Source organism: Cynara cardunculus (assembly GCF_001531365.2).
Source record: "Cynara cardunculus var. scolymus isolate 2C chromosome LG 16, CcrdV1, whole genome shotgun sequence".
Taxonomy (NCBI): Eukaryota; Viridiplantae; Streptophyta; class Magnoliopsida; order Asterales; family Asteraceae; genus Cynara; species Cynara cardunculus.
The window spans coordinates 2,524,848-2,543,042 of NC_037543.1; the positions used below are offsets into that span (position 1 = coordinate 2,524,848).

The following is an 18,195-nucleotide window of genomic DNA, read 5'->3' on the forward strand; positions in this document are numbered from 1 at the left end:
TAACGATTTCTTTCTTCTCAAATTTGATCATAAAAAGCAAAATTAGGCATTTGTCCTAGCGGTATGTGAGTCTTTGTCCTCCTAGGAAGTCAGGGGTTCAAATCTCACCAAGGGTGAGAAAGATGTGTGAATTTATTTGTTTTATTTGTATTTGTTGTTTATAAATTATTATATACTTAAAAAAATCAGAATTAAATTCATGAAATAGTACAAAACATCCAAAAAATAGTATAGCCTAGAGCCTCTCTCTCCAAGAAACAGGCCTAGAAAGCCCGAACACAAAGCCTAGGCCCGATCTTAGAGCTTAATTTGTTGAACTTTTTTCAAGACTCGGTTAAAGCTCAACCTAAAAAAACCCTGAAAGCCAGATCGGCCTTCTTTTAACCACAAAGCCCGATCTTTTTTAATTCACGAAAAAACATGCATTTGAATCGGGCCTTCTTTAAACCATAAAGCCCGAGTTTTTTTAATTCACTTAAGAACATGGATTTGAAATCGGGCTTTCTTTTTAACCACAAAGCCCGATCTTTTTTAATTCACTGAAAAACATGCATTTGAATCGGGCCTTCTTTAAACCATAAAGCCCGAGTTTTTTAATTCACTGAAGAACATGGATTTGAATCGGGCTTTCTTTTTAACCACAAAGCCCGATCTTTTTTAATTCACTGAAAAACATGCAGTTGAATCGGGCCTTCTTCTAACCACAAAGCCCAAACTTTTTTAATTCATTGAAAAACAGTGTAATCTAGACCGTGTAATCTGCGATACAACATACAACTAGTGAAAAATATCGATCGAAAGCGATCGACTATACCGAAGGGTGGATCGAAAACGAAGATCTCGAACAAAAAACCGAACATGAATATCGTCATTAGACTTCATTATCTTTGTCAAAAGTATTTCACACTACCAAAAATGATAACAAATCACTATCAAATCAACAAAACCCTAAAATCGCACGTCCAACTAAAACAACAAGAACATTTGCAATCACTCAAGAAAAATGGATTCCGGCTTGGTTAAATAGCGATAGCAAATGCATAAAATCCGCTTGTGCGAGTTTCGATGATCGTTTTTCTTCGAATTCTCCTTGTTTCAACACACCGAGAATCTTTTCTTTGAATTCCGACCCTTTTTTCTCACCATCGTCCATTTCCATATCATCAACGTCATCGTCATTGTCTTCGGCGTCGTCATCGGCCAACATGGTCAACTCACTGGAATCTCCAAGAACAGAAGCATCTGTTGCCATTTGATCGTCGGTACCCTGAGAAAGTTGTAACGCTTGGAGGGTTTTGTAGTTTTTCTCGAGAATTGAAAGTACACGTTTCTGCCTGAAGATTGCTCCGAGGGTTTTGTTCTTTCTGGTGAAACAAATTCGGACCAAACCGTCCCATTCTTTAAAGTTGACCACCGGGGCCGGTTTTCTTGGCTCGATTCTGACAACTGACGAGTCGACTTTTGGTGGGGGCCGGAAGTTGTTTCTTCCAACTTTTAGTAAGTGGGAAACGCGAGATAAAAGTTGGGTGTTTACCGAAAGGCGGCAATAGAGAGTGTCGCCAGGTTGAGCCACTAATCTCATGGCGAATTCCCTTTGGAACATTATCACCGCACATCTGAATAACGGCCGGTGATTTAATAGTTTGAAGGTAAGAGGAGATGATATCTGGTACGGAATGTTGGCTACGCAAATGTCGAAATACGGAAGATCGCATTTGAGCACATCTCCTTGGATAACCTGTAAAAAGTGTCGAATTTGAGCACTGAATGTTAGCCACACAAATGAGCAATTTTGGACAAATATTGGAAATAAAACCAAGGGTTAGGTTCACGTGAGACCAGTCTGTTTCCGTGAGACCACAAAATAACACTGAACCTTCACAACAAAACATTGTGAAGGTACAATTTATGTGATCTCACGGGTCCCGCAAAAACAGTCCGGTCTTGCATGATCCCAAGTCATAAAACTAAATCAAACCCATGAAGTCAAACAAACCCATTGAGTTGAGTCTCACATAGAGGTAAAGTGTGTGAAAAGAAATAATCAATCCTTGTCTAGTTACATAAACCAACCATGCAACTAACTCATATTATTAGGACGGGTAACGGAACCTAAAATTGATTAGGAACCAGGGAACCGCCCATAGCACGACACGTGGCATATTCATCATAAATAACACATCCATATTCATCATGAATGAGCGATTCAAGATAAATGACACCTCCATCTTCATCATGAATGAGTGATTCAAGATAAATGACACCTCCATCTTCAGCATGAATATTCATTCTGAAGAGGGACACGTCGGGTGTTGTGAGCGGGTTCCTATCATCAATTTAGGGTTCCTAACATAACTTCCCTTTTGTTAAGATACCTATAATGCACTATGGGATTCTTGAAAAAAACATTAATTTAAAGAATAATACTTGCCTTGAGTCGGTTAGAGAACGGGGTGCCCTGAAAACGACGCTGCAACTCGAGGACCATACGTGGGTCAAGCTCAACAGCAACAACAGACTTTCCAGCTTCTAGAAGTTTCTTGGTAAGATTTCCCGTACCAGGACCAATTTCAAGAATCACATCCGTGCTATTGATGCCAGCTTTCTGGACGATCGAATCAACGAGTAAAGGGTTCTTCAGAATATGCTGACCCTTTGATTTATGGAACGATATACCTCCTTGATAGTGATTCGAAGACCCCGCACCTCCACGTGCAGGCTTTGCCTTCACGATTTTCCCTCCTGCCATGCTTTCTCGGTGACCGATAAAGAAGACTTTCCTGTTAATGTCAACGTATTTCTATCAGATTCCAGTTCTTACTTTCGGCAATCAAAGAAATTGGTTTCTAAACTCAAAACAATAAGAAAAAAAAACAAGCTAATGAACTTAACACGTTGATGTAAAACTTCAATTTGACAAGTAAAACATCCAAACTTTCAAAATTAGCAATCCTCAACACGATAACAAAACCTCAGTTTCATAATACGGTTTTAGCTTTGACTTGGGTAGTTTAGCAATTTACTAATTGTCTCGTCTCTCTATCTAATGCCACACCAAACACGGTACAACAAGTTTTTGTACTGTCATGCCATATCCCATCTACCAAACGCACCCTAAATGAACTCAGCTCAGGGGCATAACGTGTTCGGATATGAAGCACATTCGATTTCCATGATTCCTAAATGAAGTCAGGGGAATACTGTTATTCTTGCATATGAATTTTTACTCATTATTTGATTGGTATAACGAATGCTGCCCAACTTTCAGTTCAAAGTTCAATATGGACAAACCGAAATAAATACAAGTTCTCAAAGGCTCAAACTTTGACAAGTTTGGCAAAACATACACACAAATCAAACAGAGAAGTTCACGAGACAATTAGCAAGAATGCTTAGAGAAAAGTACAGCTCAAGAACCCTACAAAACCCTAAAATCGAAGCAATTGACAAATCTACAACTAGAATCCTACAAAATCATAAAAATCAAAGTAATTGACATATCTACAACTACGAAAGCCTAAAATCGAAGCAACTGACAAATCTACAACTAGAATTCTACAGAATCCTAAAATCGAAACCACAGCTTAAGAGCATAATCAATACATAAATTCGAAACCCTAACCTGAAAGTTCTGCAGAGTGGGGAAAAGGGTTGATTGCTTGATTAGTATAAAAACCTAACGTGAAGGCTGAACCGTAGAGAGTTGTGATTCCAGTCCAGGAGGAGCAAAAATTAAGCAAATCATTCACAAATTCACAAAATCAAACACGAACAAACCCTAAAAACATAAAATCCAAAAACAGAAGAGAAAAAACCAATGAAACGTTAACCTGCCTGTATGCAATTGTAGCCGACGAAGGTAGGAGGCGAAATCAATGGTAACGAGGAGAAGGTTTTTGTAGGTCTAAAACTTTTGTAGTTTTACATACTCAATCCTTTAACTTTTATAAATTGAAATACACCCCCTCATTTATCACTTTGTACGATAACAATTTGAAAATTAATGTTTGACAATTGCTGAATGGTTTGGTGCAAAATGATTAAGTGATCAAAATGATTAAAAAACTCTCATGATATAATGCAAAATGAAATATAATTGTTTGTTAATTGTGTACAATGAAATTAGGGCTCTTAATGGTTAAGGGAGATCCATGATACAAAATCATTCAGGGGGTTTTAAAACCATTAAGATGCAGAATTTGTTTTGCCAAACAAGATTCATCTCTTAACGATTCAGAGGTTGATTTTTAATGGAACTATTAAGAAGTAAACAAATAACCCCCTAAGGCATCTTCAACCATAGTCTCTGAAATAAAGAAAATAGAGTTGTATTGTTTTAACAGATTTTTAAAATAAGAGAACGTTTGATTTGATGGAATGATTTTCAGGTATTTGGATTTTCGTGGAATGATGTGGAATTTAAAGGTTTTGAAATCTTTGATGTGTTTGGTTTATAGGATTCAAAATGGAACTGAATTCTATTTTTTATAAAAACAAATTAATGTTTTTTTATTTGCTAGTAATAATTTTCTTAATATCGTTAACTTTGATTTTGTTTATTGGGTCGTTTACCAAACACTTACCCGTGAATGATTACCGGTAAGTCTAACACTATTATTTACTTGTTGGGTAAGATTTTAGTCCACCACAAAAACAACATTGTATGCAACAATTTACCCGGTAAGCGTTTACCATGGTAAGAGTCGTCGCCCTCACTTACCTGGTAGGACTCTTGGTCATTGTCTCGTTTTTACCGGGTAAGATTCTTGGTCCTTCCCATCTTCATCCGATTAGGTAGCGTGACTTGATAAAGGCTTACCTGGGTAAGCATTTGGTAAACGGCCCCTACATGTTTAAATATTTATTTTTGTACAAAAACAAACAATCTGATTGATTCTGTTTTCCAATTTCAACGTCATATTTTATCAATAAGAATTAAACAAGACTTTGGAATTCAGATTTCAATATTTCTTAAAAGATAAACTAACACATTAATATGTTAGTGATATTTAAGGCTTTTTTAGATTTTGTATCTTGCATTTTAAGAGTCTTAGAGACTGTTTAATAAACGTTTTACCCTGTAAGAGTTTATTAGATCACTTATCTTACCAGATGAACATGACAAAGATCGAAAATCTTACTCAGTAAAAGCAATGACAATGGCAAATAGTCTTACATGGCAAGTGAATGTGATGACTTTTACCCGTTTAACGTTTATCGAGTAAATTGTTGTACTCGATGTCATTTTAATGGACTAGAATTTTATCAAGATAAACTAAAAATGTTGACTTTTATAAGTAAGACTCATATCCTATTGGTTTGAAAGTTGGACATAAGTCAAGTAGTCAACCTGTGTTATAAATCATGTTTTACAAGGCTCGCCACAATAATTGTTGTGGTTCAAGACTTGTGTATGATGTCACGTTGAGCCTATGGCACCCCATGGCTAAATGCACAGTTTTTGAAACACAATATTTGATTTTTCTTATCATTTTAATGTCTTAGGGGGTGTTTGGGATCGCTTATCTGAAACAATTTATACTTATCTACAAAAGTCTTTGTCAACTTATTATAAGTTAAAATGGTTTAAATTCTTCAAAAACTTCTTATTACCGGTATAAGTTGTTTATCCAAACACTCAAAAGTGATTATTACCGGTGCCACCCCGAAATAAGTCGATAAGTTGTTTTTATAAGCAATCCCAAACACCCCCTTGTTAGGTTTTAACCGATAACCTAATATAAATTGTTTAATATCATTAACTAATTGAGTAACAGTAGAAAACATGTTTATATATATATATATATATATATATATATATATATATATATATATATATATATAGGGTTGGGTTCACATGAGACCAAAGATTTTTCATTAGACCCGTAAGACCAATTTATGTTCATTGATCAACTTTATAAGTCAATGATCTAATAGTCTAAAGTTGCACGGTGACAATTTTGTGATTATTGAGAAGTCTCATGGCAATTTTGTGATTATGAATGTTCAAATTGTAGATCTAATCCAAGAGTTGAGAATTGGTCTTACGGGTCTCACGGAAAACCATTGGTCTCACATGATCCCAAATATATATATATATATATATATATATATAATACATGATATAGATATTTGCCGTCATAAGTCACACCTTTAAAAAAAACGTTGTAGTCTCATCGTGACTCCTAAGGCTTTGAGGCTTAGCCCCGCCCCGCGTTGTTTATAGTCATGTTTATCATTTCGAACCTTGGCTATAAACAAGATTATAATGGTGTGAAACATGACATTACAAGCATATCGAAACTTAAGCCTTTGTATACACAACGTTTTTCAGGGCATGACTTACTTTGGTATACAATCGTATACAAGTACGAGCATTTCACCCTTGTGACACGGCAAGGTCGGCAACCACCATGACATGCCTTTTAGAACATCGGTTATAAACAACTAAACGAATGGAACTCAACTAGACAACACATTGATATATTCTTGTTTTAGATCACACTACATTTGACATCTAAAAAACACGATACCGTAAGATCCAAATTTCACACATCAGTAATCGTTGGTGTCCCTTTGTTACATGATTATTTGGTTGTGTTAAACATACTTCAAAATGTCGATGCAAGCTGCTATCGTGAAGCCTTGTTCAACGAGCTTCGTACTGAACAACTACAACGGACAATGTATGCAAGAATCAATCAAATTGGTTTGTTATATGGATAAATAACGAAAAAGAAAAGTACATCATATACTAAACTTATCATGCTATAAGAAAGTCTAAACATGATGACATGGATCGTGTGAGAATTGAAGTTAAGTTGAGAAGCGTAATGAGGGATCTGGACCCTTGACAACTTTTAATCTCACCCTCACTCCATGAATTGCGCTTCTCACGGAAATTTATACAGTGCAATCCAATTAGTATTGATCAAAGGGTGGACGTTCCTTCTTATCCTTCTCACCATAACTTTCATTCTCATTGGAGCCCAAGCCAAACATGAAAGCATACAAAATTCTAATATCTACTTACAAAAACAGCTATTGTCATAACATCTTCGGCCAACCGTACCGAATATTGTCTGTTTATCCGCATTACTCAAGGTTTTAAAACACCTCTAACAGAAGATGTATCCAGCCCCCTATAACACAACCTTTGTTCCCTCCCAGCTGATGTGGGATGTCACAATTGCAACACGTAATCTCGTGTTTGTTATGGGTGCGTTTTGGTACAAAGACAGGACTGCACTGAATAGGCGAGCATGATGTAGGCAGGTGAAAGAATTGTGGAAGTTTTAAGGTTTTAGTTTGGCATAGGTAGTTTAGTAATTTACCAAGCTTGTCTGATCCCCCGATTTTTGTTCCACCTATTCTAGTGGGACAGAAAAATTTATTTTTGTCTTGCTCAGTCTTATTTAGTCCCTGTATAACTGTCGCACCAAACATGGGACAACAAGTTTTTGTTTTGTACTATCCAACGTACCAAAAGCATCCTATAAGATGTTAACAAATTTCATGAACGAATCCAAAAAGAAGAATCACACGGTTCGAATAGGGTGGTTTGCATTATGGTGACTAAGGTTACATGCCTGTCTCTTAGCAGCTTAATGGGAGACACAACTTATTCGCTTAGCTATACATGATCGTTTGGTAGCGGCTTAATGATATAGAAAGTGGTTTATTCAGTAAGCTCCTAGGGGAGATTTATACAAAAAACCACGTTTTTTCCAAACCTGCCCCGCCCAATTAAAATCAAGCTCTTTCCATCTATGCTCCAAACAAAAACATTTTCAATCCGTGTTTGGTTTAGGAAAATACCAAGTTCAAATTAAACCCGAATGAAAATGCCAAGGGCCAGTTTGGTTTGCGGGGTTTGGAATTTGATTTCATTCCAATCCGTGTTTGGTTTAGGGGAAGGTCCGGAATTGTAATCCCACAAACATTGGATTTAGAAATCCTATGGGGAGAGTTGGTATTTCATGGGATTTCATAGGATTTATTTGTGATAACGTTTTATTTTGTAATAATCAATTAGTAAAAGGTAATTTAATTAATTTAAGATATGTTAAAACTATATATAAGAACAAAAACAAGGAGGAATGGGGTTTTCTGAAGTAAAGTTCTCTTAGGCATCCGGTGGTATTGCCATTAAACACTACTTAATAAGTTTGCAATCGTTCTCAAGTGAGACCGACTAACAGCCCAAGTCACGTTCTTGAACATAATCTACGTGCTTGAATTCCATCAATCTAGCAATAATTGAAACCTAATATATACCACTCCCACACCCTACAGCATCTCCAGCAAATTCTCCAAAATGGAGAAAATAAGATTTTGGAGTTTTTAATATATTTTTTACTCAAATAGATCCTCCAAAACTTTCTTCAAAATATAGAAACTAGAAGAAAGAGGGTAAAAATCTCCAAATTTTAGAGAACCCTCCAAAATTTATGCAGGGGAGAGAAATATTTTTTATTGTTCCCACCAATGAAGTTGAATGTATTATCATTTTATACAAAGTTTATTTGAAAGTTGCTTCGGGATAATTTATCTTGAAATCTCCAAAATGGAGAAACCTTTGGAGATAGAATGTAATTCTTTTGGAGATTTTAACTTTAGCTTCTCCATTTTAGAGAAATTATAGATAATCTGTTGGAGATGTCTAAAGGTTTGCTTGGTTTGGTTTGGTTTGGTTTGGTTTGGTAACTAGAGTAGATAGCAAAGCTATGTACGAATGCATAATTGGAGTAAGATAGAGGTTTCAGTGAGATAATTACTTCTACGGGTCCGCTTCTTGTACAGGATACGGTAACCACACTCCCGACACTGAATCACATCACCAACCTTCAACGTATTCTCCTGCCCACAATCTACATCACAAATCAGTTCAATCAATTACCACACCAAAGATAATTAACCAAAAGGAAATAATTCAACACTACCAAACTATCATCTATCAATGTTATTTGATTCGTCATGATTACCAAATACAACGATTTCCCCATGGTATATGTATGTTTTAGTAAACACCGTTAAGGGTTTTTTTCTTTTGCAAAGGTTATGAACAATACGAGTCCATTTCTTTTACAAACCCAATATTCTATACAAACTAACAAACCAATTTTCATAACATGTGTGAGACTTAAGTGTTTATACAATCTTCAAGGTTCTAAATGACGTGAGGCGTGGCATGGCAGCGAGGCCAAGCCTCAAGAGTCTTTCAAGGTGTGACTCATAGTCTGGTAGCGCGGCCAAGCCGCAAGACCACAACGTTTCAAGGTGTGACTTATGGCGGCAAATCTCTATATCATATATAATATTATATATACATATAAACATATGTTTTTTACTATTACTCAATGATTCAATGATAATAAACAAGTTAAATTAACTTACATGTTAATACTAATACAAATATGACATTAAAAAAGAAAGAAAAATCAAATATCGTGTTACAAAAACCGCGCATTAGGCCATGACGAGCCACAGGCTTAACATGGACTGAAGCACAAGCCTTGAGCCACGCCATGGCTGTTGTTGCGATGAGCCTTCTAGAACAGTGAGTAAGTGTTGCATATGTGAATGGTTCAGCACTATTCTTTTCCGTACATAAAGAGATACCGAACATTTCACATATGAAACAACAGTGTATAAGCACTGCATTTCCGAGCGTGTTACACATGAAAACTGGGTTGTGAGTTTGTACAATTAATTGGTTTCGTAAATGATTATGCGTCTACGAAATAATGAGCAAATAATATCAAGAAAACCGACCTCCGCATATGTAAGTAACTGGTTCTGGCTGTGGATCCATCGATAACTGCAAAACGATAACGAAGTAAGCGATTATTACATATTTGAGAATTCAATCAACATGGAATTAGAAAACAATAATGGCGGTCACACGAGCCCTAGGGTTTTGTGATTTATTTTAGGACCTATCTGAAACACAAATCCATAAAATCAAACACGAAAAACCCCTTAAAACATAAAACTGAAAACAATTACACTAACATACAAGCAAAAACCAATCAAACGCTAACCTGCGCTGTCTCCGATCCGATTGTTGGCGTCTCCGATTTGACTCCGACGAAATCGAGAAGCGAAGTAGTCGTATCGAGGGTTTTGGAGAGGTTTTTCTAGGTCTAAAAGTTTGTATTTATACATATTCAACCCTTTAAGTTTCATAAGTTGAAATAATCAATCCCTCGTAAATTAATAGTTGAGCTTCAGTTGAATTTGGTCCATGTGGTTTGGTAGTTCTTTACAAAAATGGTCCCTAAACTTCATTTATTGCAAATTAAGACTTGTTGTATGTCATTTTGTAACTACTGGTCCCTCACCCTAACAGCCATCCACTCCATCCATTAAAGTTAAGGATATTTCCGTCATTTTATAATTCTCTCCATTTTAACATCGAGTTTTTTTGTCTTTTAACTTTTTGTCCTTTTATATATCTGTCTTTTTCTGCATTTTCATAAATCTCCCAACACAATAGAGACCAAAATGTAATTAACTGCATTGGGTGTGTGTATATGTGTACATCATATATACGCATATTTTCCGACAAGATATTTTCCGGCGTATTAAAGAGATATTTTCCAATATACTAACTCGCCTCCCACGCCATATTTTCCGACGAGATGACCCCTCCCCTTCCCCATTATATATCACACCCATTGCCTCCCTAGCCGTATTTTCCGACAAGATCGCCCCCTCCCGCCCCCCTTTCCCCCATCTTTTCTTCTTTTGCCCGACGAACTATCTCCACCCGCCACCTTCGTCAATCACCTCAACTTGCCACCTTTCTCCATCACCACCAACCCTGTTTTAAACACACACACACTGCTAAATACATGCACACAACCCCACACACACATATATACACACACACACTCTCTGTTAAACACACACACATCCACACCACACATATATTCACACTTTGTCTCTCTTAAACACACATTCACACATTGTTAAAACATATACACACAACCACCCATATATATATACACATACTTTATGACTTTCTACTAAACACAAACATATATATATATATATATATATACCCTCTGTTAAACATACACTTTAAAAACACATCTCAGCAGTCTGTGTGGGAGTCATCTTTGTAGTGGGGGCGAAGGTCTCGTCAGAGATCTATTGGAGATTAAGTCAGATATCTTATCGGAGGTTAAGCCAGAGATCTTAGTGGAGATAACGTCAGAGATCTTATCGGAGGTGATGCTAGAGATATTATCATAGGTTAGGTTGGAGGGTTTGAGGGGTGGGGGCGTGGGGTGGGTTTCCATCGGGGATAGAGATGGAGAGTTTTAATATAAGAAAAACAAAAACAAAAAGTATTTTGAAAAATGGGTAAAATGACCATTTTCCCCTTATCTAAACGTAGTTAATGGAAGAAGGTAACCACTGTTAGGGGCGAGGAACCAATATGTTACAAATTGACATACGACGAGTCCTAATATGTAATAAATGAAATTTATGGACCATTTTCATAAAACCAACAAACCACAAGTACCAAATCCGTAATTTACTGTATTAATTATATTATTTAAATATTTCATAAATTTAATAAAACATTGTTTTGTCTTGTAAATATTTAATTTCGATGTCTTTTATCGATAGGAATATGATAAAATTGTATTTATCTTTTACATGAATCGTTTTTTAAGAGTTTCTCAAATTTGAAAATTCCACAGCATCGACGCATACGTAGGATTCCTAAGGCTCATTTTGAGTTGCGTTTCTTTAAACTTGAACACGATTCCTTATGGAATATGCCCGAGCTTATGCTTGAATTCGAACTCAAATTGTATAAAGTTATACTTATTGAGCTCAAGTTACTGGATTAAGGGGCCTTTTACATAAACATTTACCGGTAAAATTCAATACTATTGATTACTTACCAGGTAAGATTTTATTCACTTAAACGCATCGTATGCAACAAAATTTATCTCGGTAAGCGCTAACCATGGTAAGAGTCGTCATCCTCACTTACCTGGCAAGACTCACGATTATTGTTTTCACTCTTATCGACTAAGATTATTAGTCGTTATCATATTCATCATGTAAAGTAAAGTGACATGGTAAACGCTTACTCAGGTAAACGTTTGGTAAACGACACATAATTCGGCTTTATCGAGCTCAAGTTACCGGATAAAGTTGGATTAATTTATAACGCTAGTTGCATTTAATAATCTAGTCTAATCTAGATTAGAGGTGTTTCAAATGTGGCCTAAATTTGACCATTCCACCATCATTTAATACTTTTTAGCCATTTGGATTATTTTTTCCCAAAACAATCATATTTTAAGAAGCACGTAATAATTGTTGTAATAAAACTGGTTTTTAAATAAAAAGTAAATTGTATGGAAAAGTAATTTACTTTAATTTGATTTTTATTTTAAGTAATATACTTTTAAAACTTTTATTTTGATACTTAAAATGTGATGTTTTGAATCCTTAATATCTTAAGAGGTCAAATAAATACCATTTGGTTTCTCATTTTGTAAACCAAATGTTGATCTCATGATCATAAATCTCATCAACAAATATTGATGGTACATTTTATGGGAGGTAATTCTTTCCCTCTATAAATAAGGGTTATATATTGACCACGAATAACTTGTTGTTACAAGACAGATAGATTGGATTGGTCGGGTTGCTCAGGTTGGTCGAATTCTTGTGCACCCCTAGGTTGGGCAGCGTGAACCGGCTCGGGGGCTATTGGTCAAAAAAACTTTTTTTGCGCAAACAAGAGTTAACATTGTCGGTAACTTTGCGTTTCTTCAAACCCACATGATGAGTGATGTATTTCGTGTAAATTATTATACAAGCGATGTACGATCTTCAAATTCCGAAAGGCTAAGAAATTCTATCGAATCCCACTGCGGGACATTCCTCTACACCGTACAACGTGAAGTACGCTCATTCTTATACATTACAATATACATATACACACGGTGTATCAAAATTGTATCATTGACCGGTTGCGTGTGATGAATCCGAGGAATTTGATGACATTGAAGAGCAAGGTGTAACCAACGACGAACTTTCAGGCGAAAACCGGCACACCGGACAAGTTGCGTTCAACTTGAGCCACTCGTCTATACACTCGGCGTGAAAATAATGATTACACTCCGGGATGGTTCTCACCTCCTCTTTAGGCTCGTAATCTGAAAGGCATATTGCACAAGTGCCATCGTCCTTGGGCAATCTACAACTTTCTCCCAGTACGGTTTTTGGGTAGGATTCGATTGTGGGCCCATCTAGGCCAGTGGTTGATGGTGGTTGTGGGGTGATTGCAATCGAGAAAAGGTCGATACTTTGGCGGCGGCTATGATTATAGGTTCCCGCCTTGCTACAAGCGTAACATATGAGTCCAATGATGCAAACCAATGAGGGTACGCCGATACCTATGCTTAACCCGTATTTGGCACCCCTCGGAATACCTATAAGCAATGATATATGGTCAGATAAGCAACAATCCGCGGGCAGAAGTTATTTTCGTGCTCACTATGCTCGATTTTACGCAAAAAAATGAACTGAAAACCAAAAAAAGGAAAAAAATGATGAAGATATTCCGTGGTCCTAATGGGGTTTAGAATATCAAAAATTTGAAGACTATTGAGGTTTGGATATTTGTTTCTTTTTACCCAGTCCTAGAGGGAAATGGTACTATAGTAGCTAGAACTAACTGGCATATACTCAAAGTCAAGTTTGTTTATCTGTCTCTTTCTAAATTTGACTAGTTAATATATATATATATATATATATATTAACTACAATAGTAGCTAGAAACTAACTGGCATATACTCAAAGTCAAGTTTGTTTATCTGTCTCTTTCTAAATTTGACTAGTTAATATATATATATATATATATATATATATATATATATATAAGATTAGGTTCAGGGGTTTATTTGGACGTATCCACATATGAATATAAGTAATTTGTAAGCAATTTGTGCACACGTTCATGAAAAACAAAAAAATGGCTTCAGTTACTTTTATGCATATGTGCATACCGTCATGATGAATTGTTACCGGGGTGTTCCTTAGTTTTTCATTTTTTTTTTGGGGGGTGGGGTTTCCCCTGAACCGCCCTCTCTATGTGAATCATTGAAAAATTCCCGATATTTGAAAATGCATATGTGAACCGACATCTCAAATGATCCATATGGGTTCAAATATACGTCTTCAAATGGATTTCTTCAATGATTCACATGTGAACTTTTCTTTTAACCTTTCCTTTTTACATTCTCACAATGTTTACCCTTCTTATTTGTACATCTAAAAGTAAAGATTATAACCATTAAGGCGACTTTATGCATAATTTCCAGGACTAGTATTACACAAAGGGCTGTTTACTACCTCCTCAACGCCTCTTACCCTCTTACCAGGTAAGAGACGCTTACCCGGTCAGGGGTGTTGCTATTTACCAACCCCTCTTACCGATGACGCTGACTCAGATACTGAACCTAGCTAAGGGAGGACTCTTACTGGGTCAGTGATTAGTGCGACCTAGACTGCACTCTTACGCGGTTAGCGTTTACCCAACTTCTGTTGGTAAACGTCCCCTAAGGCTTCTATGCATCTAATATTGTCTATTTATATTAAAGTTAAGTCAGATATCCAAATCTCATACATTATATAGTTCAATAGTTACGGTCCTTGTGTTATGACCGTTGTTTGATAAGTAAATTGATGATTGCAATTAATTACCAACCACGAATCAGTTTGATGAACATTGAACCTCAACTAATAACAGTCATAGGTAAATGAGAGTTAAAATCGACCCACCGAAGAAAAAAAGAAGGATGGATATAATATGAAATGAACCAAGTTCATAAATATAACTAAGAAGCATTCCATTCTTTTATAACAATTTCTATATGAACCTTCATTTCAGTTATCCTCTCACAGAGCAAATGAGACCCACAATCAGACAACGATGAGAAAACAAATAGTGACAAACATATTGCACCAAAATTGTGTTATATCTATGATCTTTGACCTTATACTTCATTGGTCGTAAACTAGGGGCTCCTTTGGTTTGACAAAATGTTTTTGAGGGATTTGGATTTCATGGAAGGATTTGGAATCTGGTTTGTAGGATCTGGAATTGGATTAAACTCCATTCTTTATGAATAATTATAAAGACATATCATACAAATAATTAAATTACCATTTTCTTTATCGAGTATTACAAAATAAGTGTTTTAACATATTTTAAAACATTATTACAAATAAATCGTACAAAAGCATCCGAAATACAACTAGAGCATGGGATTTCTAAATCCTATGCATGTGGGATTTCATTGAAATCCCAGGATTTCAATTCCGCATTTTCCTTTAAACCAAAGGTGGGATTGGGATCGAATCCAATTCCAAATCCTGCAAACCAAATGGGCCCTAGAAGTATTTAATCTAGTTTTAAAAAACGACTTCTAGGATCTATAGGAAGAGACCACGAGGGAAGAATAATAACATCAAGTTCTGTAAGAAAAAAGACTCAAAGAATATGACAACAGTTGTAATATAGACAAATACCAAGATCCAAATTTGACGAACGACCCTTATTTTAGTAAGCAAATGAAAAGAATGAAAATGGTTCCTTCCATATAAGATCATATCGGCATATACCTAAACCAAAATATGTTATTGCTATTCGGGCAACAACCGCTAGCAAATATAATAAATGGGTGTGTCGTCTATGTTTAAAATGGACTATGTTGTATTTTATTCGCTAGGTTACCGACCCATTGTGTTAATAATTATGTTAAAATATTTTATTTTGATGAAATTTTGTAATAGATCATGTGGAGTTATTTTTTATGAATACATGTTTCTGAATGGTGCTAATCAAAGCAACTATCATGAAAAAGAACAGATATAGAATCATATAAAATTATAAGCGATTAAGACACTCAAGTACTAAATGGCATATCTGTAGAACAAAATTAACATTCAATTAGGTCTATCACATAGTACATATTATGATGTTATGGATTTTTGATGGGTTGATTTACTCATTTCTATCGAATTTTGGCCGAATGATCAAGTTTCACAATCAAATTCATGTAGAAATCGAGCAGGCAGAGTGTTTATCAGTGTAAATTAGCTACGAGTTATCTGCTATACGAGTGATGTTGATTAATGACTCAATTTGATTTAAATTGTTGGGATAGTGTAAGTCGCAGAAGCCAGATGAAAAGGTAAAAGCATATCAACAAGAAGCAATCTAGCTTTAACGGTAGTACATCCTGCATAAAAACATGTAAAGAGTGAAAGGAGCTTACCACGGGATGAAGAACCAAAGCAAGCAGTGTCTCCATCATCGCTCTTCAATCCACAAGTTCTACCATCAAGCTCACAAGATCTACAAAACGGCCTAAACCAAATCAACGTCAATTCATTCCTGATATCGCCGTACCGCCTAAGCGGCACCGAGATCGTCTTCATAGCAAGGCAACTCGCCGGTATGTGTCCTAAAGGAACCCAGCCTGCCCTCACCGCGAAAACGGAATGATTCACGCTTCCTAAGCATGGAAACGGAAGCATCGGCACATTCTGGAATGTCGATCCAGAATTCTGCGATGAACAGTTAAAAAAAGTGTAGCTCTCCATCATACTGAAATCGAAAGGTGTGTCGGTTGGTCTGATATCGACGATTCTTTCCGGCCGACAGAAGTCAGGTTGAATATCGATCACCTGTGAAGCGTTACGCGATCTTATATTCCCGATTCAAGTCTAATGAAAGCCACAACTACCACTTCTACCGCCGAACCAAATCGAAATCAAAAAAAGTAAATAGACCAAAACCTGTGAAGCGTATGAAATATGTTTGACGATGAATGATGATCGAGACGACGGGAGCTTGAGGAGTGTTTGATTTTTGTTGTTACATGAGAGATCAAAGCCGGGGAATCCACACCGTGACGGATGTCGATCGCGGAGGCGGAAAGGGAAACGGATTTGAGGTCCGGTGAGGCTGCAGGAGGCCGGTAGACAGTCATCGTCGCCGGAGATTGATTTAAATAAGAAGAAGATGAGAAATAGTAGGGGTTTTCTCTTCTCCATGGAGTTGTTGAGTTTGGCCACCATTGTTAAAGTAAAGAATCTGCTCAGTGCTCTGACGGTGGTGATGGATGGATATTGACTCCATTGAAAGTTTTCTGATTTCTTTTTCTTCAATTTAAAGCATATATTTAATTATAAATTATAATTAATATAAGTTTAATTGATATTTGGGTTTCTTTGGAATCGCTTGTTTGAAACAATTTATGTTTTTCTACAAAAAAATTTATCAACTTATTATAAGTTAAAATGACTTTAACTTATTTAAAAATTTCTTATTACCGGTTTGATATCGATATAAGTTGTTTATCCAAACACTCAAAAATGGTTATTACCGGTACCACACTAGAATAAGTTAATAAGTTGTTTTTATAAGCAATCACAAACACCCCCTTGATTTGATAAATATTTTTTATAAATATGTAAATTATAATAAATAAATGCTTATCATTTCTGTAAAGATAAATTGTATAAAAAAATAACATATTTTAATTTGATTTCTATTTTGGGTAACGTACTTCCCAAACTTTTATTTTTATACCTAAGTTGTAAAGTTTTAAACATTTAAGTACCCGGGTAAATGGTTGAAGCATTAATTGGTTATCATACTGATGCGGCGAATGATGTGGTATCCAACTCAATATTATTTGTTATTCAACCCAATTTTTCATCCAATCACTCGCCACATCATCATGGTAACCGGTTAATGTTTCGACCGATTACATGGATACTTAAATGTTTAAAAATTTACATCTTAAGTACCAAAATGAAAGGTTAAATATGGTGAATAAAATAAGAATAAAGGTTAAGAAAAAGTCCATACCCAAATTCCAAAAAAAAAATCTATTTAAAAATACATATGTGAATGCATATTAATAATCAGTAATACTGGTTCACATATTTACATCCTATAAACCAAACACCCCTTAAATTAAATACAGTGTTTGCTTTTACCTTTTACTTAATATTCAGTTTTCAAATTCTTAAAAACCGTACTGCTAATTTCAAAATAACGATATATTCTATCAGTGATTTCATCTGTGATGACACGTAAAATATTCATAACCCTGATTTATAATTGACGCATATCAGATTATCAGC

At 35.7% G+C, this 18,195-nt stretch overlaps 3 protein-coding genes across 6 annotated transcripts; all 3 read right to left on the reverse strand.

Moving 5' to 3' along the window:
• Positions 1-855: 855 nt before the first annotated feature.
• Positions 856-3,804, reverse strand: LOC112528903 (ribosomal RNA small subunit methyltransferase). 3 transcript variants are annotated; one of them, XM_025139929.1, is made up of 4 exons: positions 3,623-3,804; positions 3,385-3,466; positions 2,432-2,781; positions 856-1,738 (listed from the first exon to the last, which is right to left on the reverse strand). In XM_025139929.1, the coding sequence occupies exons 3-4, from the start codon at positions 2,747-2,749 to the stop codon at positions 995-997; spliced, it is 1,062 nt and encodes a 353-aa protein (XP_024995697.1). In that variant the 5' UTR covers positions 2,750-2,781; positions 3,385-3,466; positions 3,623-3,804; the 3' UTR covers positions 856-994. The 3 variants fall into 3 exon arrangements, with proteins under 3 accessions (XP_024995697.1, XP_024995698.1, XP_024995696.1); XM_025139930.1 differs by lacking the exon at positions 3,385-3,466 and having other exon boundaries at positions 2,432-2,780; XM_025139928.1 differs by lacking the exon at positions 3,623-3,804 and having other exon boundaries at positions 3,385-3,605.
• Positions 3,805-6,456: 2,652 nt separating this feature from the next.
• On the reverse strand, positions 6,457-10,103 carry LOC112529670 (DNA-directed RNA polymerases II, IV and V subunit 12). The gene is made up of 4 exons (XM_025141008.1): positions 10,044-10,103; positions 9,775-9,820; positions 8,778-8,870; positions 6,457-6,672 (listed from the first exon to the last, which is right to left on the reverse strand). The coding sequence occupies exons 2-4, from the start codon at positions 9,812-9,814 to the stop codon at positions 6,650-6,652; spliced, it is 156 nt and encodes a 51-aa protein (XP_024996776.1). The 5' UTR covers positions 9,815-9,820; positions 10,044-10,103; the 3' UTR covers positions 6,457-6,649.
• A 2,817-nt stretch (positions 10,104-12,920) lies between these two features.
• Positions 12,921-17,135, reverse strand: LOC112499663 (putative RING-H2 finger protein ATL21A). Of its 2 annotated transcripts, none has more exons than XM_025102986.1 (3): positions 16,840-17,135; positions 16,320-16,728; positions 12,921-13,466 (listed from the first exon to the last, which is right to left on the reverse strand). In XM_025102986.1, exons 1-3 carry the CDS (start codon positions 17,119-17,121, stop codon positions 12,994-12,996), a joined length of 1,164 nt encoding a protein of 387 aa, XP_024958754.1. In that variant the 5' UTR covers positions 17,122-17,135; the 3' UTR covers positions 12,921-12,993. The 2 variants fall into 2 exon arrangements, with proteins under 2 accessions (XP_024958754.1, XP_024958753.1); XM_025102985.1 differs by having other exon boundaries at positions 16,317-16,728.
• Positions 17,136-18,195: the final 1,060 nt, after the last annotated feature.

What these genes read in the sequence shown, in the direction of transcription:
- LOC112528903 (XM_025139930.1), bottom strand. Translation starts at nt 2,749, where the DNA reads ATGGCAGGAGGGAAAATCGTGAAGGCAAAGCCTGCACGTGGAGGTGCG. An exon ending in CGTTCTCTAACCGACTCAAG is followed by an intron (nt 1,739 to 2,431) that starts GCAAGTATTATT and finishes CACTTTTTACAG; the next exon opens with GTTATCCAAGGAGATGTGCT.
- LOC112529670 (XM_025141008.1), bottom strand. Translation starts at nt 9,814, where the DNA reads ATGGATCCACAGCCAGAACCAGTTACTTACATATGCGGAG. An exon ending in AGTTACTTACATATGCGGAG is followed by an intron (nt 8,871 to 9,774) that starts GTCGGTTTTCTT and finishes TTTGTGATGTAG; the next exon opens with ATTGTGGGCAGGAGAATACG. An exon ending in CAAGAAGCGGACCCGTAGAA is followed by an intron (nt 6,673 to 8,777) that starts GTAATTATCTCA and finishes TGTCCGTTGTAG; the next exon opens with TTGTTCAGTACGAAGCTCGT.
- LOC112499663 (XM_025102985.1), bottom strand. Translation starts at nt 17,121, where the DNA reads ATGGTGGCCAAACTCAACAACTCCATGGAGAAGAGAAAACCCCTACTA. An exon ending in ATATTTCATACGCTTCACAG is followed by an intron (nt 16,729 to 16,839) that starts GTTTTGGTCTAT and finishes AACGCTTCACAG; the next exon opens with GTGATCGATATTCAACCTGA. An exon ending in CTTTGGTTCTTCATCCCGTG is followed by an intron (nt 13,467 to 16,316) that starts GTAAGCTCCTTT and finishes CATTGCTTATAG; the next exon opens with GTATTCCGAGGGGTGCCAAA.